The sequence below is a fragment of the Plenodomus lingam genome, assembly GCF_022343315.1.
Source record: "Plenodomus lingam strain CAN1 chromosome Unknown contig_5, whole genome shotgun sequence".
Classification (NCBI taxonomy): Eukaryota; Fungi; Ascomycota; class Dothideomycetes; order Pleosporales; family Leptosphaeriaceae; genus Plenodomus; species Plenodomus lingam.
The window spans coordinates 396,181-418,525 of NW_027093957.1; the positions used below are offsets into that span (position 1 = coordinate 396,181).

At 51.0% G+C, this 22,345-nt stretch overlaps 13 protein-coding genes across 13 annotated transcripts; 6 read left to right on the top strand and 7 right to left on the bottom strand.

The window, feature by feature from the left end:
- Positions 1–245: 245 nt before the first annotated feature.
- On the top strand, positions 246–1,436 carry IAQ61_008766 (uncharacterized protein; the record flags this gene model as incomplete). Its single annotated transcript, XM_003836356.1, has 1 exon — positions 246–1,436. The coding sequence occupies one exon, from the start codon at positions 246–248 to the stop codon at positions 1,434–1,436; it is 1,191 nt and encodes a 396-aa protein (XP_003836404.1).
- Positions 1,437–1,674: 238 nt separating this feature from the next.
- On the top strand, positions 1,675–2,175 carry IAQ61_008767 (uncharacterized protein; the record flags this gene model as incomplete). The annotated part of the gene is made up of 1 exon (XM_066098118.1): positions 1,675–2,175. The coding sequence occupies one exon, from the start codon at positions 1,675–1,677 to the stop codon at positions 2,173–2,175; it is 501 nt and encodes a 166-aa protein (XP_065951757.1).
- Positions 2,176–2,665: 490 nt separating this feature from the next.
- IAQ61_008768 (uncharacterized protein) lies at positions 2,666–4,098 on the top strand (the record flags this gene model as incomplete). The annotated part of the gene is made up of 2 exons (XM_003836357.2): positions 2,666–2,766; positions 2,814–4,098. 2 exons carry the CDS (start codon positions 2,666–2,668, stop codon positions 4,096–4,098), a joined length of 1,386 nt encoding a protein of 461 aa, XP_003836405.2.
- A 218-nt stretch (positions 4,099–4,316) lies between these two features.
- Positions 4,317–5,135, bottom strand: IAQ61_008769 (uncharacterized protein; the record flags this gene model as incomplete). Its single annotated transcript, XM_003836358.1, has 1 exon — positions 4,317–5,135. One exon carries the CDS (start codon positions 5,133–5,135, stop codon positions 4,317–4,319), a length of 819 nt encoding a protein of 272 aa, XP_003836406.1.
- A 339-nt stretch (positions 5,136–5,474) lies between these two features.
- Positions 5,475–6,290, top strand: IAQ61_008770 (40S ribosomal protein eS10; the record flags this gene model as incomplete). The annotated part of the gene is made up of 4 exons (XM_003836359.1): positions 5,475–5,512; positions 5,676–5,689; positions 5,791–5,874; positions 5,926–6,290. The coding sequence occupies 4 exons, from the start codon at positions 5,475–5,477 to the stop codon at positions 6,288–6,290; spliced, it is 501 nt and encodes a 166-aa protein (XP_003836407.1).
- Positions 6,291–6,557: 267 nt separating this feature from the next.
- On the bottom strand, positions 6,558–8,711 carry IAQ61_008771 (uncharacterized protein; the record flags this gene model as incomplete). The annotated part of the gene is made up of 1 exon (XM_003836360.2): positions 6,558–8,711. One exon carries the CDS (start codon positions 8,709–8,711, stop codon positions 6,558–6,560), a length of 2,154 nt encoding a protein of 717 aa, XP_003836408.2.
- A 595-nt stretch (positions 8,712–9,306) lies between these two features.
- IAQ61_008772 (uncharacterized protein) lies at positions 9,307–10,331 on the bottom strand. The gene is made up of 2 exons (XM_003836361.2): positions 9,815–10,331; positions 9,307–9,687 (listed from the first exon to the last, which is right to left on the bottom strand). The coding sequence occupies exons 1-2, from the start codon at positions 9,986–9,988 to the stop codon at positions 9,343–9,345; spliced, it is 519 nt and encodes a 172-aa protein (XP_003836409.1). The 5' UTR covers positions 9,989–10,331; the 3' UTR covers positions 9,307–9,342.
- Positions 10,332–10,597: 266 nt separating this feature from the next.
- Positions 10,598–12,735, bottom strand: IAQ61_008773 (uncharacterized protein; the record flags this gene model as incomplete). The annotated part of the gene is made up of 2 exons (XM_066098119.1): positions 10,598–12,025; positions 12,094–12,735. The coding sequence occupies 2 exons, from the start codon at positions 12,733–12,735 to the stop codon at positions 10,598–10,600; spliced, it is 2,070 nt and encodes a 689-aa protein (XP_065951758.1).
- A 1,419-nt stretch (positions 12,736–14,154) lies between these two features.
- IAQ61_008774 (uncharacterized protein) lies at positions 14,155–14,622 on the bottom strand (the record flags this gene model as incomplete). The annotated part of the gene is made up of 1 exon (XM_066098120.1): positions 14,155–14,622. The coding sequence occupies one exon, from the start codon at positions 14,620–14,622 to the stop codon at positions 14,155–14,157; it is 468 nt and encodes a 155-aa protein (XP_065951759.1).
- A 582-nt stretch (positions 14,623–15,204) lies between these two features.
- Positions 15,205–16,760, bottom strand: IAQ61_008775 (uncharacterized protein; the record flags this gene model as incomplete). Its single annotated transcript, XM_003836363.2, has 2 exons — positions 15,205–16,400; positions 16,592–16,760. 2 exons carry the CDS (start codon positions 16,758–16,760, stop codon positions 15,205–15,207), a joined length of 1,365 nt encoding a protein of 454 aa, XP_003836411.2.
- Positions 16,761–17,559: 799 nt separating this feature from the next.
- IAQ61_008776 (uncharacterized protein) lies at positions 17,560–18,921 on the top strand (the record flags this gene model as incomplete). The annotated part of the gene is made up of 1 exon (XM_003836364.2): positions 17,560–18,921. One exon carries the CDS (start codon positions 17,560–17,562, stop codon positions 18,919–18,921), a length of 1,362 nt encoding a protein of 453 aa, XP_003836412.2.
- A 645-nt stretch (positions 18,922–19,566) lies between these two features.
- IAQ61_008777 (uncharacterized protein) lies at positions 19,567–21,109 on the bottom strand. Its single transcript, XM_066098121.1, has 7 exons — positions 20,956–21,109; positions 20,830–20,893; positions 20,717–20,776; positions 20,570–20,668; positions 20,325–20,518; positions 19,871–20,188; positions 19,567–19,820 (listed from the first exon to the last, which is right to left on the bottom strand). Exons 1-7 carry the CDS (start codon positions 20,986–20,988, stop codon positions 19,719–19,721), a joined length of 870 nt encoding a protein of 289 aa, XP_065951760.1. The 5' UTR covers positions 20,989–21,109; the 3' UTR covers positions 19,567–19,718.
- Positions 21,110–21,453: 344 nt separating this feature from the next.
- On the top strand, positions 21,454–21,999 carry IAQ61_008778 (uncharacterized protein; the record flags this gene model as incomplete). The annotated part of the gene is made up of 1 exon (XM_003836366.2): positions 21,454–21,999. One exon carries the CDS (start codon positions 21,454–21,456, stop codon positions 21,997–21,999), a length of 546 nt encoding a protein of 181 aa, XP_003836414.2.
- Positions 22,000–22,345: the final 346 nt, after the last annotated feature.

Below are 22,345 nucleotides of genomic sequence, written 5' to 3' on the forward strand. Positions count from 1 at the left end.
TTTGGGATCTAGCTATGCGCTGTGAACTGCTACAGCGTATTATAGTATACATTGTGTTTTGACAAAATTGTTCAACGCAAGAAGAACAATACTCGTAGAAGATACATTGGAAATGCACAATGCTCAATCTTCACTGGTAATAAATATTCCCAACGAGCATCTTTCACTGGGAAAACCATCATCAAATCAGCTACCAAACAGAAAAACATCTCCCTACCCAAATCGAAGGTTCAGTTCAGTTCAACATGCCCAACCAATCACAGAATGCAACCGATCATACTACAGAACTGGCGATTGTGAGTGATCTGAACAAATCATGGGCAGGGTCTCGCAACCGTGAGCAACTCAAAAAGCAATTGTTTGCGGTAGTACGACGACTTGGAGCAGGTGGGGATGGGGAGGTAGTGCAATGGACGCACCTACCGACCAAGACCAACCTCGCGGTCAAGTCGTCCCATCCTGACGATGGACAAGCTGGTAGGATGGTTGAGGAGGAAGCGAAAAATCTGATTATGTTGGGGGCGCATGATCATATCGTACACATGATCGCTTGTACTCAGTCTTCCGTGGGCCCCCAGCTTTTTCTTGAGCTCTGCGATCTAGGGTGTCTTCATGATTACCGCGATCAATGGTGCGCACAAGAGAAGGCAAATGGCCGGCCCGCTTACCCTTCTGATGTAACTATCTGGAAGTTGTTAAAAGATATAAGTCTTGCTCTTGACTTTATTCACAACAAGCACCAGATTTCTCACGTCCACAACGACATGAAGCCTGACAATATCCTTGTCACACGACCCTCCGGCTGGGCTCCAGAAGGTGGTGTTCCTATTGAACCAACCTTCAAGATTACTGACTTTGCACGTCTCATGGCTTACCCTGCAGCACCCGATGGCCATTTCCAGGAGTTTTGTGGCACATACGAATACGCGCCTCCCACGAATGAACGTCGTGGCCCAATTCACCCAGCAGTTGATATTTGGGGTCTTGGAGCGTCGATACAGACGTTTAAGACTGGTCTGCCTTCGACCGTGTCGAAAGAGGCATACATCATGGAAATGAAACTGCGAGGCAAGCCATATCCTAAAACAAACGGCGCGTGGCGCACAGCAACTGTTCGGTGGCAACGGCGAGTCGTATATCGACCGCTCGATGTTCCCGCATCTATCCTGAGAGAAGATTACGATCTTGCTCAAATCGGCGATGACTATGTGCCGAGCAGCTATTCAACTGAGTGTGTATATCGGATGTTGTTGCATCACAAAGCTTCTGAGCGTGTGACTTCGGCAGCTCTGGTCAAGCACGTTGTTTCGCGCGCTGACCGAGAGATTGCTATACTCAAGGCGAGTATAGAGGCCAATCGGCTCTTCGAGAGCGCACGCAAGCTTCGCGAGAAGGTCGCCGTCAGCCAAGTCCAGCGTTTGATGCGTGCTGGATGACGAGTCGACGAAACTTTGGAAGGAAGACGTGCAAAGCCTCCATGATGGTCTTAATGAAGGTTGGCAATGTATCGGAGTTCGAAGTTTTTGGAAAAATAGAATGCAATACCAGTAGCGATCCAGAAGATTTCCAGCCCCAGCAATCAACCCGTGACTCCCCAATTCGTGTTAGCAGTGAACTATATTAGATTGCCCCACTGCATATTCACGTGTATCAATATGTACTCACAATACGATCATGTCCCAAACTTCTTCATCTAAAATTGTTGTCTACAAACCTCCCATCCGACCACAGATCGACAGACCTTCTGTGATCCTCTATGGAGCCATATTGTCCGACCCAGATAAAGACTGGCATACCAACCTTGCAGCCTCGCTGTCTGACCTTCCCATTGCCATCCTCAACCCTCGTCGAGATGACTGGGACAGCAGCTGGATCGAAGACATTGCGTTTCCAAAGTTCAAGGAGCAGGTAGAGTGGGAGATGGACTATGCACAGGTTGCAGATGTCATTGTGTTCTACTTCGCGCCTGAAGCCCAAACGCCGATTACTCTGCTCGAACTGGGCTTGTGTGCTGGGACGGGCAAGGCCATTGTGTGCTGCCCAGAGGGATTTTACAAGAGAGGAAATGTGCAGATGGTTTGTTTGAGATATGGTATTGAAATGTTGAATTCGTTGGACGAGTTGTCGCAGATGCTCAAGATGAGGCTGGAGACCAAGTTGAGCGCGTACCGGTAGGTAACCAACATTGGAAGTTACTGGTACCGGTAGTCTCAACATCCTTCGTACAGAATACCAATCTTTTCATGGCAGAGCGATGCAATAAACCTCAATCGAATCTATTCAACCAATGCGAGTTGCAAGCGATTGGAATTCGGTATCGTCCGTCGGAAAGAAGCGCGGGATACGCCCGCACTAGGTAGGTTGGGACTTGTTATCACGTTCACAGCCCCCCACTTTTCCCCCACGACCATAGGCACATGTCATACCATCTGATCCTTCAAGATGCCGTTATCCTTTTCCATCCTGTGATAATGATGACCGCTTCTTACATTTCCTCTACACATACACAATGCAATCTTCTCTCAGCAGAATCGCGCCTACTCTGCGCATTGCAAGTCGACGATACCCCGCCCCCTCTGTGAGATGTCGATCCTTCCCAAAGTTAGGATGCAGTCAAGTCAGGGCCTTTACCTCTACGCCAAGATGCCATATTCGAACTAAGGAGATGAATGATGAGCATCTCAAGGACCTTGAAGTCAACCAGTCTCGGTTGATGGAAGATATACATTATACTTGTCAATGGGGAACAGGAGAGCGATGGGGAGAGTATGTCAAGACGCGCATTCTATTTTCATATAACTGATGGTTTCCAGCAAGGAAACCGAAACGGGCATGTCTCGTCTTGCCCTCTCAGACGCTGACAAGGCTGCTCGAGACTGGTTTGTGAAGACTACAGAAGCGCTAGGATGCAAGGTGACCATTGACTCCATGGGAAATACCTTTGCCGTTCGCCCCGGACTGCGAAACGACAAACCACCAACTTTTGTGGGAAGTCATTTGGATACGCAACCATCTGGAGGACGTTATGATGGAATCTTGGGAGTTACTGCAGGCGTTGAAATGTTACGCGTACTAGCCGACAATTGGACGGAGACTGAGTATCCTGTAGGTGTTGTGAACTGGACTAATGAAGAGGGTGCTCGCTTCCCAATGTCCATGGTCTCCTCTGGTGTCTGGGCTGGTTCGATCCCTCTTGAGATTGCACACAACCTCCGCGAGCTACATCCCGGGACTGCGACCATGGCTTCTGAACTCCAGCGGATCGGCTACTTGGGAAGCACTCCTGCGAGCCACGAGGCAATGCCAATGGCTGCACACTTTGAGTTGCACATTGAGCAAGGTCCATTGCTTGAGATGGCAAACAAGAAGATTGGCATCGTGACTGGTGTACAGGCGTACAAATGGTTCACCATCAACGTCAAAGGCCGAGACACGCACACCGGAACCACAGATCTCAAGTCTCGAGCCGATGCGCTCCTCACCGCCAGCAAGATGATCCTCCACTCTCATCGGCTGGCGACTGCGAATGCCGCCCTAGCATCAACCGGCATTCTGAACCTAAAGCCAGGCTCCACAAACACCGTACCAGGTTCCGTCTCCTTCAGCCTGGACATCCGCTCACCAAAGGACGAAACCGTATCCCTGATGCAACAGCTCATCGAGCGCGATTTCCCCCGAATCGCAGCCGGCGAAGATGTCGACGGCTCAAACGCAGGCTGCACACCTGGCCTCCCCCTCAGCGTCGAGATCATCGAAGACTTCTCCTCCCCGGCCACCCACTTCCACGCTGATTGCATTGCCGCTGTGCGCCAGTCTGCGCAACATGTCCTCTCCTCACCGAAGAGTCCCAGGGGCAGCAATCTGGTCATGGAGATGACATCTGGTGCGGGCCATGATAGCGTGTATGCTAGTAAACGCTGTCCTACGAGTATGATTTTCGTCCCGTGTAGGGAGGGCGTGAGTCATAATCCGAGGGAGTTTTGCAAGGAGGAGGATTGTGCGTTGGGGGCGCAGGTGCTGTTGCAGAGTGTGGTGAGGTTTGATCGAATGAGAGATGAGAGGCGGGTGAGTTGGAAGCAGGAGCCGTATACGTTGTAACTGTGTAGTCTTGATGGTCAGAGTTGAGTCTGAGAAGGATATTTGGTAGTTGTGTTTAGTGCAGATTCGGGCAGCCGAAGTTAGATGTGTTTCTGAAATAGTTTCATCATTTGGATTGGGTATCTATTTGGGAATGATTATCAATCTCTTAACGCCTGACCACGCTGCTGTGCTGAAATCATTAGTGTGCTGTGTATGTTTTCAGTTCTTATCTGATCTCAAGTAGCTTTAGCTTTGCCCTTGCCTTCAAACACCGGCTTCACATCCTCCTCCGAAACTTCATCCTCATCCTCGCTATCGCTCATAAACTCATCGTCCTCGTCGTCCCATCCAAACATTTGACGTTGCTGAGCGGGTTTCGACGCAGAAGCTGCAGGTTTCGAGTCGGCCTCGTCATCGTCTTCGGAGCTCACCATTTGCGCAAGCAGCATCTTCTCAATCGCCTCCTTGGTCTTGTTCTCCGCTTCCTCCTTGTCTTCAAGCCACTTGCCGTCTAATCGCGCCTTGCCACCAGCATGTAGCAGCTCCTCTTGCTTGCGCTCGGTGCTCTCTACAATGTCCTCCCATTTCTTTCTCCGCTCTTCCTTTTCGCGTTGCTCCATCTCCGGCTTGATAGCTAGGTACTCGGCGAGCGTTTTGGCCTCTGCGACCGTGCGCAGTCGCCTTCCATCGAGATTACGAGATGATCCGTTGGCGTCCCCCTGCTTCTTCTTGCGCGATGACATGCGGCCACCTTGTGCACGCAGGATAGATCCGAAACCACCTTTGCCACCGCAGAGAGGGACAGTCAGGCGGAGGGAGAGGAATGTGTCTGACGGCGAGGAGAGGAGTGATGATACGGGCGCAGCATCGTGGCGAACTGTCCGGCGCGAATTTGTGGTGAGGATGTAGGTTGAGTTTTGTATCCAGGGCGCGCGTTCATAGAGTGTGTCGTAGATGGAGGTGAGAGGCGCATCTTTTTCTGCGGGGAAGGCGATGTCCTGCCCTTTGATACTGTTGACGATGACCGTGATTGGAGACTGCATGGCGTTGTCCATATTGGCCGGCAGACTGAAGTGTGTTTGAAGGGCGCAAGATAAGAAAAGAAGGGTCGGTTGTGCGTGGAGTAGTAGTCCTTTGGTGTTCGTTGTATAGTGAGTGTTGGTCGATGAGGGCCGAATGTCGATCGGAGGTGGAAGATTGATGGGGATGCCACTAGTCTAGGCCCTGAGCACTCATGCACGTGACCGAGCGCATCATTGGTCCGCTCGCTTAACGGCCGCCAAGACCACGGCAACGACGAAATCCAACTTGGGTCCAGCATTTGTGATATTTGCTCCTCATCGACCACCTACACCTGTTCGCAGCATCACCGAGATCACTCACAACTTTCCAAGATGCTTATCCCCAAGGCCGATCGCAAAGCGATTCACGAGTTAGTTCCCCTCCACACAAGTCAACATGACGGCGCAATTGGGCTGGACTTTTCGCTGCATACGCACACATGCGAACATGCAACTTCGAGCTTTCCATTGATCCCTCGTTGATCTACCATATACCCATATCATGAGCAAATTTGCTAACATTCTGTCCTCCAGATACCTCTTCCGAGGTTAGTTAACCCCCCGTACTCGAGCCATGGCTATGGCACAATTACACTTTTTTTGGCGGCTTTGCTGCATATAAGGATAGGCTGACACACGGTCACCACAGAGGGCGTTCTCGTCGCAAAGAAGGACTTCAACCTTCCCAAGCATGGCGACATTGACACCAAGAACCTTTTCGTCATCAAGGCTTGTCAGTAAACCCATAGACGCTCATGGGTCAGCCAAGTCTAATCATGAACAGGCCAGTCATTGACCTCGCGCGGCTACCTCAAGACCCGCTTCTCGTGGCAATACTACTACTACACCCTCACCCCCGAGGGTCTCGACTACCTCCGCGAGTGGCTCCACCTCCCCGCCGAAATTGTGCCCCAGACACACATCAAGCAGCAGCGCTCTGCTCCTCCCCGGGGTATGCTCGGTGGTGGTGAGGACCGTGAGAGGCGTGGTGGTGGCCGTGGTGGACGTGGTGGCGACCGTGGCGGTGACCGTGACGGTTACCGCCGCCGTGACCAGGGCGAGAAGGCCGAGGGTGCTGCCCCTGGCGAGTTCAAACCCGAGTTCCGTGGTGGCTTCGGTCGGGGACGTGGCGCTGCTCCTGCTTCCTAAGCGGTTGAAACTTGCTTGAGGAATACACAAGGTGCCGTGGGATCTTCTTCTTATTGGGCCTTTACTGCATACCAAAATGGGACCGGATATGGTGACATACGGCGCAATGACCGGATGATACTACGAATGTATTGCTCGTCTGAGCTGCGATTTTGCAGTCTTGAGCGACCTTGTTCTCAATGATACCCAATTTCAGTGACCGCTTCTTGTGACGTGACTTGTAATACATGTTCATGTCCGTCTCCGTAACTTGACTACACTGCTACCTTAATGGCCTGGCCTGGATGGCTTGAGCAATGATCCACCGCTCCTCATCCACATGCTCCCGACTTGCTGAATCGTTGTGCTACTGCCCATTTCCTTCTCCACCAACGCCCTCACAAACCCCATCTTCTCTTCCAGTCTCTGACCTCGTTCTCCTCCTTGCCCTTGCCCATGCCCATCCACACGCCTCCGCCCCAAGACCGCCACATTCCTCGTCGACGGAATCCGCAAATACTCCCTCTCGACCGCAAACCCAACCGCCTCTGTCAAATGACACACCCAAGACACTAAACTGGCATATGCAGATGGGAGTTTGTTCTTTTGTTTGGGCGTCGTCGTCGTCGTTGTTGTCGTTGCCGTCACCGCAGCCTTGTCAGCACCCATGTACTGTTCCCAAGCCGGGGCGCGGAACCGCGTGCCGCCAAAGTCGTGGCTGCAGCAAGGGATGGCGAGGAAGGGGCTGGAGGAGAGGTGGGCGAGTAGAGGGGTCCAGGGTGTGAGTTCGTCTGCGTGGTTGGAGATGATGAATGTGGATTTGGGAAAGATGCCGTTGTGGGTGGGTGTTGGGGGTGGTATTGTGGTGTCTTTTCCTCCTCGTCCTTCATCTTCTTCCTCTGGTTTCGCCTGTCCCTCTTTCCCGGCAAAAGCTTCGTTCCCACTACCAAGGATCTCCGGGACAAGAAGCATTTGCCTGACGAGTTGGGCCCCCGGTGTATCTGCCTCCGTGTCCTGCGCCGTTGTAGTAGTATGAGGAGGAAGAAAGGTATCCCAAGTCTTTCTCTTGCGGGCGTCGAAGCCCCAGCCGTGCCAGCCCTCGGCGTTGAGAAGGTAGACGAGTAGCCCGTTGCCACAGCCAATGTCTACGAAGCCTGGGAAGTTTGCCTGTGCGGAGGCGATGAGGGTTTGTTGTCTTCTTGCTTCTTCTTCTTCTTCTTCTTCTTCTTCTTCTTCTTCTTCTTCTTCTTCTTCTTCTTCTTCTTCTTCTTCTCCTTTTCCTTTGGCGGCGGCGGATTTGGTAGCAGCGACAGAGACACTCGTGTGCTTTGTTTCAGCAACGCATGGCTCTGCTACTACGGCCCTGCACTGTGCCGAGTGAGAATTAGGCTCAGACTGCTCAGCATACATATCCACCCAAACCTCGATCAAAAACGCAGCAATCCCCAGATCCTCAAACACATGCTTCTCCGCCGGCGTCTGCTCGACCCAGCCTTCAATCAAGCGCCGCGCATAGCATCTCTTGAGCCGTGCATACGTATCCTGGAACCGCTTCTGCGGCACAATCTGGTCGTGGTGGACGCGCTTCTGGTAGCCGCCGCTGTTGCCGCGCGAGTGCTTGTGGATGATTTCGGCGAGTTTGAGCGCGGTGCGCGAGAGTCGTGTTGTGAGGGTGTGGGCGGGGAAGAGGTGGTAGTGGATCGAGAGGTGGCCTGGGGTGGGGAGGAGGGAGGATGATGGCGTGTGGGTAGGGAGGTAGGTGTAGAGCATGGCTAGGGCGGAGACTTGGGGGTGGTAGTATGGGATTTGGTCTGGGGTGGTGGCGTGCGGGATGTAGATTATCATGTAGCGGTCTGCTTTCACGGTCTCAGTGGTGGTGGTGGATCCAGTGGGATAGCTGATGGTGATGTCGCGGTGCGAAATGTATAAATGACATGTCTGCATCAACGTGGCATCGAGATTTGGATTCCGCGGTATCAATTTCCTAACCACCGTCCATTCGAGTTCATATCCTGGGATTCCACCTTCTACCAATCGTGGTCGGCATTCCGGGCGCAAGTGTTTCACTATACTGGCCAGATCTTCCGGTGTGGTTGCCTTTGGGTTAAAGGTTGCATCTGTGAAGCTGGTGTAGGATAGCTCGGCGCGGGACAAGGAAGAGGCTGTGAGATTGGGGTTTTCGAGCAGGTTGCGACTAGTGTCTAGAAAGAAGTCTGGGGTAAAGTTTGCGGGGCAAGATTGCACAATGGTCCAGAGTTCTGGGGGGAGGTCAGAGGGGATGGAGGGCGCGGTGGAGAGGTCGTGGGGTTGGAATTGGTGGCCTGGGATATCCTTGATCGTGGGCTTGTCGGTTGGTTTCTTTGATTCTTTCGTGGATTGCCTTTTGATGGTGTTTTCTGAGACGTCGATGTCGATTTCAGCTTCCCCTATGTTCTGGCTCATGATTTACAATTATAGCTCTTTTCTTGCAGGTGCGCTCTCCTCTGCAATCTGGACCTCAACCGATGCTCGTAGATGGGTAAATTTTAGAAAATTAATTGAATATTCCAGATTCAAGGAAAATTATTTGTAGTGTTGTGAAGCTGTTCTCATCATGTCAATGGTAAAGTAAAGATGTCGCAATTGGTGGTGGAGACGAAGCGAGAAAATCGACCTCTAGGTACCTTAGATGTGTCAACTAGTTCCCGTTTCACAATGCAGTTAACTCCAGTACATCGTCCAGAATCCCAACTCTAATACTCTAAATATCTGTACGAATAGAAGAGAAAGACTGATACCGTTATGAATCTCTCAACTCAGCAGACCATGTCATGTTCCATGGATACTATAACTTAAGAGCTGATTCTTCTGCTGGCAAGCATACATATATATGAATATATATTTTTGGCTGCTTCTACCAAAACATCTATACCATCGATATCCCTCTATAAGCATAACCCTCCCATCCTCCAGATAGTCCACCCAGGCCAAGCCTCACCTGATATAGGAAAAACGCCTAAAATGCAAACCCCCAAATCCTCCCCCACCACCCTCTCCAAAAACCTCCCCACCCCGATCCTGCACATCAACCCCCTCACCGCCCATAATAATGCGCCATCTCCAACCCAGCCCTCTTAAACCCACACTTGACATAGAACCCCTCATTCGCCTCAGAGCAGTCCAAAATCGTCTTATAGCAGCCCACCTTCTCCGCCACAAAGTCGAGCGCCTGAATGATGCGCAGCCCCAGCTTCTTCCCCTGCTGGTCCTTGGCCACGGCGATGTCTTCAATATGGCCGACGAGACCGAGTTGGTGGATGAATTTGCGCTCGACGAGGAGGGCGCCGGTGCCGACGATGGCAGAGGACGAGTCGGTGATGCAGAGGAGGTAGTATTCGTTGTTTCGTTTGGCCATCCAGTCGTAGCGCTCGTTCCATTGCTGGTGGTATTTCACAGGTTGGGTTAGTTGTCGGAGAGGATACGCTCTGCGGGAAGTGGGAAGTGCATGTGCAGGGCCGGGAGCGGGGAGGGGTGAGGTTTAAGGGTGAAGAGGGTTATGTGCATACCTCTTCGGTGATGTCGCCAACGGTAGTGAGCACCCTTAATACATCGAGGAAACCATTCGCATAGTCCTTCTTCTCCAATGGGCGGCAGCTGTAGCCTTCGGGCAGCGCCTTGAGGACTTCGGGGGAGATGAGGTCGGAGCTGAAGAGCGGGCCTGACGAGTCGGTTGATGACATGGTAGTGTGTGTGTGTGTGTACACGTTGCTGTAAACGAAAAGCGAATGTATAGCGAGAAGAAGAAAGGAGATGTGACCGCTCAAGCAACTGGTTTACAGCGATTGTAGTTTGCAATTGGCAAACAGTGTTCGCCTTGGCCTGGTGGATATGTTTGGATAGGTGTGTGTGCTATCGATAAGCACGGCGGTGAGTGGGACCGCGGCCCTTTTTACTAAACGGAAGGAGAGTTTCACAGTTCGGGATACGATATATGATTGTGGATGAAACCCCCAAAAAGGGGCTTTGATGACTTGAGTCGAAATCAAGCACTTTTAATTTGTATCCATTAGGGCTCTTGGAAACAGCCTTGATACTCAGAGAGTTTGCCAATGCAACTTGCCATGTCCGAGATGGTCCAGGCTAAAAATAGATCGGTCATAGACACCCATTGTGAATGGTGAGACCGAGTGTTTAAAATAGGTACGGATGAAATGCATTTTCTAGTACGCGCCGATATGAAAAGATGCTCGCAAACGCCAGAATTAAACGTCAATAAATAAACTCCACTAAGTAGAAGGTCACACTGTACAAGTTTGATCCAAAGGTAACGACAAACATGCCGGTGCTCTCTACCCACTGCTCACTATCGTGGGGCCCTGTTCATGTCTTGTGTGGCAGTGGTTATAGCCTCCCTGTGAGTAATTCCGGTCTTGCCCTTGACCGTAGCCATGGCTGCCGTGGCCGTAGTTTTGACTTGGACCTTGACTTGAGCCACCCCTTCCTCTTCCTCGCCACGCAGGTCCGCCACCCCCTCCTCTTCGTGGCCTATTATCGCCTTGACCTCCTCGACCGCGCCCTACTGTGAATTGAATCTTAGTCAATGGTTGCTCGACCCATTCTACGCCCTTTAGGCCTAGATTGTTCTTTTCCCAGTCGCTCAGCCTCCACGCTTGGAACAGATTCATCAGTCGTTGTTGGTCGACTTCTTCTTTGCCGTTGCCCACCGTTCGGGTCAATTTGATGCCTCGTAGCTCTGGAACCCATGCCTTGATGTACTCGCCCTTTGGATCGTAATCGAATGCTTGTTTGACTGGGTTAAACACACGGCCTTGCCGTGGATCGTTGCCCACGCCGGCGACGTATTGCCAATTACCCCAGTTGCTTGCGCAGTCGTAATCAGTAAGGAAGCATTCGTACCATTCAGCGCCGATGCGCCAGTCAATATTCAGGTGTGATGCGAGAAAGGAAGCTACATTTTGTCGTGCTCGGTTCGATGTGTATCCTGTAACGAACAATTCTCGATTCGACGCATCAATGAGACCAACGCCGGTGCGTCCTGAGCGGAATCTAGTAAAGGCCTCCAAAGTTTGCTTCGGGTCGTCTCCTGCACCACCAGATCCATCCAATTTCTTCCACTTCTTCATCTGTGGTCTATTGCCGTCTTTGGCGTCTTGATTCTGAATACCGTACAAGTGGAACATTCGATCGCCGAATTTGCGCATGCAGAGGCGCATGTAGTCTCTCCATAGAAGTTCAAAACGAACGGCTGCGGTCCCTGCATTCTCGCCCTGGCCGTAGCCTTTGACGTCCTTGCCAGGACCCCTGCCTTCCTCAAAATCGAACATGGCCCAATGCACATGTCTTGCCGTCAAGTGTCCTTGCGCAAGAAATGCGGACAGTTTAGTACTGAAATCAAGGCCAAGCATGCCGTTTCTCGTCTCCTTATATGAGCTCATAGCCCCAGATGAGATGAGATGTGAGACGCGGTTAAGCGCTGATGTTTCGCCTCCTGCGAAGGGATGTGCAGACTGAACATCAGTTGGGTATTTCGGTGGCTCTGACAAGGTATACGTCGGGTCTTTCTCGAGTGGAGATGACAGCGCTTGCAGCAATGCATCTAAATTATCGGGAATTGTGAATGGTCGTTGTTGCGGGGGAATGTGCTCGGGTAATGGTGGGAGTTGGGTCGGTGCTGGAAATTCGTTGCGTGGGCGATCACGCAGCGGTTCGAGGGCCTTTCGGTACGATGTGTAGACGTTTGGTAACTCTGAGATGTTCTTATATGATAAATCACGGCTGGGGTGGATTAGCAGTTTTCTCTCCAAGTTTAGACTCGGAATTGTACGAGTGCAGGTATAACGCACTCATCAACGTAATATTTTTCATCTCTGTATACCTTGAAGTCCACCCTATGCTTCTCTGTGAGTGACTTCAAGGTTTTCTCGTCGCTCTTCTCTTCTGTGCCGTCGTCGTCGGTCATCCATACTCCAGTTACCTTGCCTTTGCTATCCTCTTGCTTCGAATACCATTCAAGAATATTGGATACTACGTCAGGGATTGCTCCCACTCTCATTTCCAGACCTGATCCGCATTTCAAACTCTCCAGTTTCCTTTTCAGATCCCAGGCTCCCTCGGCCATGAAGCGTATGCGATGAGGACCAGTTCGCCATATTTTGGCCACTTGGCTGCGAGCTTCAGGATATGGATTCTTGTCAGAAGGGCTGGAGAGGAATCCAGATATTTCGACCTGGTTGGCGGGAAAGACGTATACGGGTAGGAGGTGGGTGAAATCTGTGCTGGCATGTTCCGAGGTCAACGAGTCATCGCGCCCTCGCCGATCAGACTGGGGAGATGGGTTTGCAGCTTTTGCAGCCGCTGCTGTATTGAGCCGTGTTTGTTGCGAAGCAGCATGGAATACTGGGTTATCGGAGAGGCGAACGTCGCGACGCAGGATATACAAGAGGATGCGTGGCTTCTCAACGGCCATGGTGGAGTGCTTTTCGCCAGAAGTGGTGAAGTTGCATGAATGGCAGGAGGAACAGAGAAGGATATTGCAGGTGGTGTTGCACAGCGGCCAGGAGCAACTGCGGCGCAACATCAAAGTAAGGCGATTCATAAATCCCAGCTAGATGCGCGTGCTGGGTAGTAGTGTGAAGAGCATTGCGGTGCTACCTAAGCAGACGGGAGAGGGACAGAGACACCACACCACGACACGTGAGACGTCATGACATGCATGATGGAAGGCAAGGACAAACGGAGCTTCCGTCAGACTATCTCCACCCAGGCCATTGCTCAGATGCTTTTGGAGAGGGGGAGGGGGGGGGGGACAAGAGCTTAGAGGAGAGAGATCCGGCACAGGGTTTGGTGAATGGTGATGCTTGCTGGCAGCCTCTCCGACCAGGATATGACGTGGGTAGCTGGTTGGGCGCAGAGCCGCCATTGGCCACCGAGCGCTGCAGGAACGTAGCGGACAAGCGACTTGGGGGGTTACAAGTTGGAGGGGAGGGACTTGAAGGGGAGAGGGGCGGGCGGGCCGCGATGCTGTGGCGCAAAACTCTGCTGGCTGGCGATGGTCGTGCTGTCATGGAGAGTCGACGAGATCGCGACTTTGTCTTGTGTTTGTGCGCCCATGGGAGTGTCCATCATCAGGCCGATTGAGGGCTAGTGTGGAGCCAGTGTCAACCATGGAAGCCCACATCGAGCCCAGGCCAGCTACCTACTCTACTCTACTCTATAGTAGCTACCTATCGACTATGATACATGCATGCATAGTACTAGACTTTGGTAGTAGTAGTAGTAGTGTACGTACAGTACTACAACGATGTACATACTACGCCAAGTACCTAGATGCCTGCCTGGCCGCCGACCTTGACCCACAGACGCAGGGCGCGCAAATCGAATCGACAACCTGGCAGCAACACTGATCTGATCTCGATATGCATCGACCAAGAGTGCAGACGGCAATCGTGTGCGATTCAGGCGTGCGGGAACACGTGGAGCTGGGCCCCATTTGGCTGACTCGATGCCATGGGCGTGCCACAAGTCTGGCTTGCTTTCCATCTCGCATACACAGTCGACCGATCAGTGGGCAGGTAGCTTGTGCTTCTTTATGCTGTGTCGCCTTGGTAGAGCACGAGAGGCATACTCTACGTACCGGTACCATATGCCATGTAAGTACTAGGTATCGAGACACGTAGACGCACGCTCCCCTTCTCAATTTCCAACGGCCTCTCCGGGCCTCTTCGGGCACGAAACCCGGCTATGAACGAACGCTACCATGCATTCGACACCAAACAAAGAACTCCAGGGAGACGGACACGGGGTCAATGGTGAAAGTGCACGTGGCATGCGTGGGCCATTCTTGTACACACGGAAGCGGACCATGGTAGCTCACCTGCCAACCAAGTCACCCTAATACACACACAGGATAGTATGCGAGACTGTCAGGTGCTGGGCTAGGATCAGAAGTGGCTGCATACCGGTACTGCGCAAACACTGTCTTTGATTTGGCCCACTTGGATAGAATCACGAAAAAGGCCACGGCGACTTTCTGCAGTAGCATTTCTCTTGCCCAGTCCTTGCATGAGATGGATTGATTGTACGACTTGTCGATAGTGGCTAGGCCATCCGCAAGGATCGCAGCTATCGCACAGATCCTACCTAGTCTACATACAGCACGCACTGAGCCTGCGCCAGGAACAAAGAAAGTCTCATCTCGACTGTTGTAGGCAGCTGGCGTCATGACCACTGACTGGAGTATGTGTTTGCACAAATCATTGGGCAGTTCTTCCGCAGTTCTTTCATCTGCGCAACGTCGTGTAGCTTCGTGTCGTATTCGTCGTCCTGTGGCCTTCCCAAAGAGATCAGATTTCATTACAGGGAACGATTTTTTCGATTTCGTACATTACTCTTGTACATGTGCTACTCGTAAGATCATGCCGCACCAGCAGTGGTGATTTCAGTGTCCACGTAGGGTTCGTCATCAAAACTCAGCATACTGCCCGATACACGCTCTTGTGGGATGGCCTCTTCGCCTTGTGCTCGTGTTTCTTCTGCAGACCAGGGCTTGCGTGCTGCTGTTCAATACTAGCCGACGAAGGTTGAAAAGCAGCGGGATTAACTGCGTCCGTTTTCATCGGTAGCTCTGTCATGCTGATGATATCCTTCACTAGGCGATCGATCATGTCAAGAGGCAAACTCTCGCGTACAACTATTCTGAGAATACAATCTTCACCTCACCTGACGGCAGGGGGTAGCCTGTACATGTCAATTGCCATTTTACCCAGCGAATTGCGATATTAGACTTACTAGGAATGATGTACTGCTTCGCACGCAACATATTGCTGGCTGCTTCTTGTTTGACGTGAGGAAACTCCTTCTTGTGGAGGTTGTCTGTGAGCGTGAAAGCAACGACGGGAAGACCGGCATTGTAACCCGCACTCGTATCATCCTCATCTTACTGGGCCTTGCCCTTGACATACTTCAAATCACCCTTCTTACGGTGGATATCGGAAACGCAACGATACCAGCCAGTGTACTCGAGTGCTCTACTCAGCAGACGCGCGTTGGCCAATGTGTTTCCCATGATGTTACGGTATCCGGAGAAGCCGAGGTGAATCAGATTGTAGTACTGCGCAATGATCTGTGCACCTAGACGTGAGAAGTTGAGCTTGTACGAATCTTCAGTGCCACCAAGGTAGTGTAGTTCGAAGACAAGGTGTTTTGGTCGATAGCTCTCGTCCCTCCAGATGATCCAGCCAACACCACCATACACCAGACCAAACTTGTGCCCACTGACGTTGATAGACTTCACGCGAGGTGGTTCGAAGTTCCACTTCTTACCAGCTTTTGCGTGTGTAAATGGCGCGATGAAAGCCCCCGAAGCTCCATCCACATGGATTGGGATGTCCACTCCAGTCTCCTTCTCGTATTTGTCAAGGATGTTGGAGATCTCTTCAACAGGCTCATAATTCCCGGTACATGTCGACAAAAGAATGACGAATATACCAGTGGAGTTCTCGTCAATATTCTCCTTGACTGGCTTGGGGCCCAGACGGTATGATGAGTCCTCATTCACGGGAAGAATGCGAGCCTCAACTTCAAAGTAGCAGGCAAACTTCTCTAGCGCCACTTGGGCATTGGCACCCATGATGATGTTGGGTGAGGACGTATCCTTGTCTTCTGCTCTACGCTTCTCTTGCCAGCGCCTCTTCATTGCCAGTCCTCCAAGATGGATGGCCTCGCTGGAACCTGTCGTCCCCGAGCCAATGGCTTTCTCCCCCTTTTGCACACCCCAGAGATGAGCAAGAATAGAGACGCAGCGTGTGTGCATATCTATCATGGCTGGATACTCATCAGCATCTGGCATGTTATTGGACAAGTTTTCTACCATAAGTTGCTCTGCTTCCTTCTCCATGTAAGTTTCTACGCAAGAGGCTAGGTTCAGACTAGGTCGTCCATCTAGGCCAAGCTCATCCTTGAGTAATCGATGAACAACATCTGCTGGGACTCCTTCTGCTGGAATCTTGAATGTGGACAGCTCGGTACCAAATGCATAGCGAGTGGAGTATGGCGTAATATGAGAGACTGTTCGATCACGACCCTTCTTTCCAGCAGCCTTGTGCAGTGGATGGCCGCAGAGTGTTCGATAAACTGATCTGGATCAACACGGCGAGCGAGAGGCATTGTTGTACATGTATTGTGTGAATAGCGGGATTTGGAGGGAGGGAGGGGATTTTGCGAGTTGAAAAGTGTTCGACAGATTGAGCAGGAAGGCACGCTTTTGCTCTACCTGTTTGATTGAGGAACATGACGACACTTTTTGCGCATTCTTACGAACGTACCATGGTAACTGATACAAATTTCAGCAGGGGTCCTACCGTCAAAGGTTGACCAATGCTTGGTAACGCTTGATTTTGGTATAGAATGGAGCTGCTCTCTTACACCAATCGACTGTCCGCAATTCTCAAGCGTTGTCATGTTTCCAAACGCACTCAGGGGAACAAGCACCATGAAGTAAGTTATGATGACGGACAGGCTTGCAGCGATCTAGTCTCAGTAGGACACGGTCCTTAAGACCTCATAGCGTGACGATGGAAGGGCCCTTTTTTGTCAGTGATCAAATAGAACAAGTCTTGGTCCCGCATAAGCCAACTAGAGTAGTAGTAGTGGTGCAGTTGCTGTTTGCCCTTTCTGAACCCAAGACAACATGAATGCTGTCCCACGTGACCACGTGACGTGACCGATGCTTTAGGTCCTTATTTTTCATCTTCGATTCCAAAGAGACACCATCTTTCTCAACACTTCTCGTCTTCTCTAGTACCATGCTAGCCATAGAATGGCGTGCGGATTGGCTGGTATGTCGTTGTGTAAGCCGTTATTGTGACGGTAGTTTAGCATTGCGTCATCATCATGTCTACGACCAGTGAACGCACAGCCCCGCACTCGGACCCCGACAGACACGCGTTATGGCAGCCTGTCAGACATTCGGCCTCGGTGCTCGATGAGCTTCCGATGTACTTTAGAAGACTTCTTAAACACCCCAGGTTTCGTACTTGTGTTTGATCGGTCATATCATCACGCATGCGAAGTTGTGTTGTGTCGTTAACTTGACTCTATCCGCCACCTTGTTCGCTTTGAGTCCTTGTCTGTGCAATCGGATCGTTGCCGAGCGCTCCACCTTCATCATAATCGCCACCCAGTGGTGTTGTAATCGATTCATCTTACCATCCAGTTGCCTGGAACCTACATCTTGATCTATCCCCAGCTCTACTACTCTTTCTCTTCGAGCATCATCTAATCATTTGGCATCATGCGCTTCACACGCATCGTACCGCTTTTGCCTTTGGCATCCGCTCTTGTTATCACTGACGCTCAGGTTTTCCAAGATCTTGAGAAATCGAGCAGGTCGATTGTCGACAATGCCCAGAACGTTCTCGATGATGCCTTCAGCAAAATCAAGGATGCTAGCAAGGAAATCTACAGCAAGATTCATGACACTGGCTGCGACGTTGAATCATGGTTGGAAGGCTCGTCGTTCGATGACAGCGTTATCGACTTCAAGGAGCACCCTCATCCGCCCACAGAGGATGATCCACCACATCACAAGAAGCCTCACCATGACAAGCCCGACCGTGGTGATCATGGAAAGCCCAATCGAACTGTGTACGAGCTCATTAATGAGAGCAAGTACACCACAAAGCTCGCTAAGCTGATCAACGAATACGACGATCTCGTCCAGTTACTGAATAGCACCAAGGCCAACTACACTGTCTTTGCCCCAACGGATGAGGCCTTCGAGAAAATCCCTGAACATGGCCACAAGCCTTCAAAGGAGGCTATTAGAGACATTCTTCTATACCATGTCGTTGATGATTTCTTTCCCGCCGCCCGTGTGCTCCAGAGCTACACCATCCCCACGCTCTACACTCCAGAGCACCTTCTCGGGCACCAGCAGCGTCTTACCGTTCGTGTCACACTCAAGGGGCCCGCGATCAACTTCTACAGCCGTCTCGTAGCCGTAAATATTTTCGGCACCAACGGTGTCGTCCACGGACTCGACTCTCTCCTCGTCCCTCCACCAAACGTCGCTGCCATCGTCAACCTACTCCCCGGCGAATTCAGCACCTTAGAACTTGCTCTCGGTAAGACCGGTCTATGGGAAAAGATCAACAGCACCGACTACCCCCACGAAGGCGGCACATTCTTCGCGCCCTCCAACCTCGCTTTCCAGAAGCTTGGTCCCCGCGTCAACGCCTTTCTCTTCAGCAAGTACGGTGAGAAGTACCTGAAAGCGCTTCTCAAATACCACATCGTCGTTGACCAGACACTATACACTGACGCATTCATCGATCACACTGGCAACAAGGATGCCAAAGCTGCCAACCGTCCACCATACTACCACTACGATCTCCCCACTGTGCTCAGCGACAAATACCTCGCCGTCGACGTTGCCCGGTACGGACCTTTCGTGTCCATTCGTATCAATGGCTTCTCCCGCGTCACTGTGCACGATGGTGTTGCTAGCGATGGCGTCATACAGGTCGTTTCTGACGTCCTGATCCCCCCGAAGAATGCTGCTAGCGGCGAGCAGGTCTTCTGGGATGGTGAGGAGATGACGATCGAGGACCTCAAGGAGCGCCTTGAACCCTTTGTTGAGAACATTGAGTTGTAAACTTGGTGTGTAGGGAAATGCATGCCTCGTATGAACACCATGTTTGATAAATGACACTCCTCCTGGGAATAAGATTGATGTCCATCCCCTTACAATTTAAACGTCTTTGACATTGTTCTTTTATAGATGCTGCTCATCGCACTTTGTATGTAGCATTAGACTGTGCCTGAAAATATCACTATTTACATGTATATCAATTCTTCTGATATTCCAGGTGCATACTTCACTGGTCAAAAGTTGATCACATCCCATTACTTGTAACCCGTACACGCATAGTCTCCTCCTCCAGCTCCAGGAACAGAAAAATCCAATTTGACCAAAACTCGACTGTACCGCTCCAAACACACCTTACGTGGTGAATGAATCATGCGACAGTCCCCTAGTCATCTGCAAACGCTCTTCACATTCAGAAGCTGGCTTGTCAAATACAAAGGAAAGGAATTGGCTTCTCATCCCCTGACAAACGTCGACTCGGCAAAGTCAGCGCGCAGTATAACTGTCATTATAGATGGCAACGAATCCGTCTGGCCACGACGTGGCAAAACAGTTCCAGAAATTTCTGCTGCCAGAGTGCGAATGAAAACAGGGATGCAATGATGTGAGAAACAGCGCAACATCGACACAAGTAACGTTTGGTCGTGATAAGAGGAATCAAAGGGTTGGAAGGTGTTCAAGGGGTATGAGGCACCAGATACTAGGAGACATTACAAGGCTTGATTCAAGTACATGTCTAACTGATGAGCGCGGAGGCAAGATATCGCATGTGCAAACAAACGCCGAATCATATGAACTATAGCCTATGAGAAATCTTCACCCGTTTCTTCAATGGTATTCTTGATGCGCAACAAGAGCGTAGTCTTCCACTTGTCCAGCTTGCTCAGCTGGTCATATTGGAATAGCTGGGTTGTGTTAGCTTTGTAAAGGGTGTAGGTGCGAAAGGGCTACATACCTTATCGGCGAACATTTCCTGGTCGCCTTCCTGGACAGCGGCGGTCAAATCGACCAGAAGCTGGTGTTCTCTCTGCTGGACGAAGCTTGGGTCGAGCTCTCTGTATCTGTCGAGTGCTGCGTTTACGCCAACCTGATCACCTGTGCATAGCTGGCAGATACCGGCTTTCAAAAGGTACTCCTTGACAGACCATCGCATCAAGTTATTCTGTATGGATGTCTTTGCCACCTTCTCATACAGTTCGATGGCTTTGTAGTAGTCCTTACCCTCGAGTGCAACGAGATCAGCAGTTTTCAGCCACAGCTTGTTAGCAAGCGCCTATTTTCATGCATTAGTCTTATCCGAAACTCAAGAAAATTTGGGCATATATTACTTCGGCATTATCCTGTATAGTTGTTAGTATGGTAATCTACCGTATTCCGCATGAAGCCGAGGCAGATGTATATAAACTTACGCTCTCATACCAGCCAGCGGCCTCCTCGTATGCGGCCGCTGCACGAGTGTTGTCGCCCAACTCATTCTCAAAGAGTTCGGCAAGGTTCTGCTTGTGAGTTGCAGCACGGCGGAAGTTACCCTTGCTGCAGTAATGCGCGATCGACTTGTCCAAGCACCTTGCAGCTGACTCTGGGTCATCCTTTCGATAGGCCTCTATATTACTTCATAAGCTTTGTGATATCAGAAGGGCCGATCTTAACGTACTAAAAGCTTCTGTGAGTGTGTTCGCCTCATCATCGGGCTCGTTCAGTTGTTCACGCTGAACTGATGCTGCCTTCTCGAATGCCTCACCAGCTTCCTTGCCTGTGTATGCATGAGCAATCTATCATATCAAAACTTCATACCACATACCCATTTTTTGCATTCTGAAAGCATTCGCTGCAGCGATGAACTGCTCAGCAGCCGCCTCATCTGTCACGTGCATCAATAAAGTTGCGGCCTTGAAAGGATACCTCTGAGCCTACATTTGTCCTGTCGGCCCCCAAAGAAGCTGAACCCCCCAGAAGCCTTCTGCAAAGACGTCTCTGCCTGTTGTTGCACCACGATGTCAGCTATCTGCCTTGTGGCTGAGTTCCCAAAGTGAGCCCCACCTGACGGAGCAGCGCTCGTGGGTCGCCGGCCATGGTTGCGATATTCAGCAATAACGGTGATAATTCTTGCCTGTGAGAAGGGAAACTGAAAATAGTCAATAAGGTAGGCAGACGTGGTTGAGAGTTATGGTCGAAACAAGTGGTTGCAGTATGTGTCTCGAAAGCAATGACGACCCACGCCAACGCCCGTGCGCGTACGTGAAGGCTGAAGCAGGCTATCCCGCAACAATACTAGCTCCATACCAACGTACACTTCCGAAGTTGACGACATGGCATTGCCGAAAACACCATACCAGCTCATCTTACACATATTGAGCTTTTCCCGGCTTCTACTGAGCTCGACACATCCTCATGTCTTGACTTGATAAATTTCCCACATTACCCCATTGGCAAAGCCACCCTAATCAGATTTTTTTCGACATGGCTTCTCTTCACGCGTTTCGATTCCAAAGGAGCATGTGGCAGTCTGTACAATTTCGGCCAATACGCTCGTTTAGCATGTCCAGAGCAAGATCTGGCGAAAATCCAGAGAAGGCAGCAAATGTACATGAACCCAATGGCCTTGATCCGGCCAATTTTGAAAAGATTCTCTCAGCGCCAACATGGTCTGTCGAATCGCTCTTACCACCTAAAACGCGCGCGCCCGATGCCCCACGTGTCTCGTCACAGCAACTTCACCACCTTCTCCGGCTGTCAGCGCTTCCGCCACCAGAGTCGCCTGAACAAGAGCAGAAGATGCTGGAAACGCTAGCAGCGCAACTGCATTTTGTGGGCAAGATACAAGAGGTGGACACAACAGATGTGACGCCATTGCGAGCTCTGAGAGACGAGACGAAGCAGGCAGAAGAGGAACAGACTATCTCCTTGGACACGCTGAAGGAGGCGTTGAGCAAGGAGAAGGTCATAGGGGTGCACCATAAGCGCATACAGAGGGACACGACACCTGTGGACGCTAGCGATGTTGAGAACTGGGATGTTCTTGGTTCTGCAGAACGCAAATCTGGCAAATACTTCGTAGTCGAGAGCGAGCGTCCGCAGGAATGAACGTCCTATGATAGCTCTAATGAGCTAAATCTTTGCATTGGTACACATGCACGAGAATGCAAACCAGTTTGTACATAACTTCCATTCTGGCCCTATCTCACCCACGCTTCTTGGTCCAAACTGGTAGGATGGGGCTTTACATGGTACATCTCCCCACGACGTCCTTCAAAGTACCCTTATGCATCGTCATTGTCCTTACGCCGCAAAATCTGGATCACGATTTGCAATGAGAGCAATTGAGTTCCTTATCTCCCTGCGAGCCAATGGAATAAACGACGTCAGTATAGCAGACAGCAAGCTCCGGTCAAAAGACAATCGAGGAATATCACTTTGCTTATGCTACCAT

Coding starts and splice junctions, on each gene's coding strand:
- IAQ61_008772 (XM_003836361.2), bottom strand. CDS start 9,988: ATGTCATCAACCGACTCGTCAGGCCCGCTCTTCAGCTCCGACCTCATC. Junction 9,688..9,814: donor TTGGCGACATCACCGAAGAG/GTATGCACATAA, acceptor AAATACCACCAG/CAATGGAACGAGCGCTACGA.
- IAQ61_008777 (XM_066098121.1), bottom strand. CDS start 20,988: ATGGCCGGCGACCCACGAGCGCTGCTCCGTCAG. Junction 20,669..20,716: donor TTTCAGAATGCAAAAAATGG/GTATGTGGTATG, acceptor ATGCATACACAG/GCAAGGAAGCTGGTGAGGCA. Junction 20,519..20,569: donor CACACTCACAGAAGCTTTTA/GTACGTTAAGAT, acceptor GAAGTAATATAG/AGGCCTATCGAAAGGATGAC.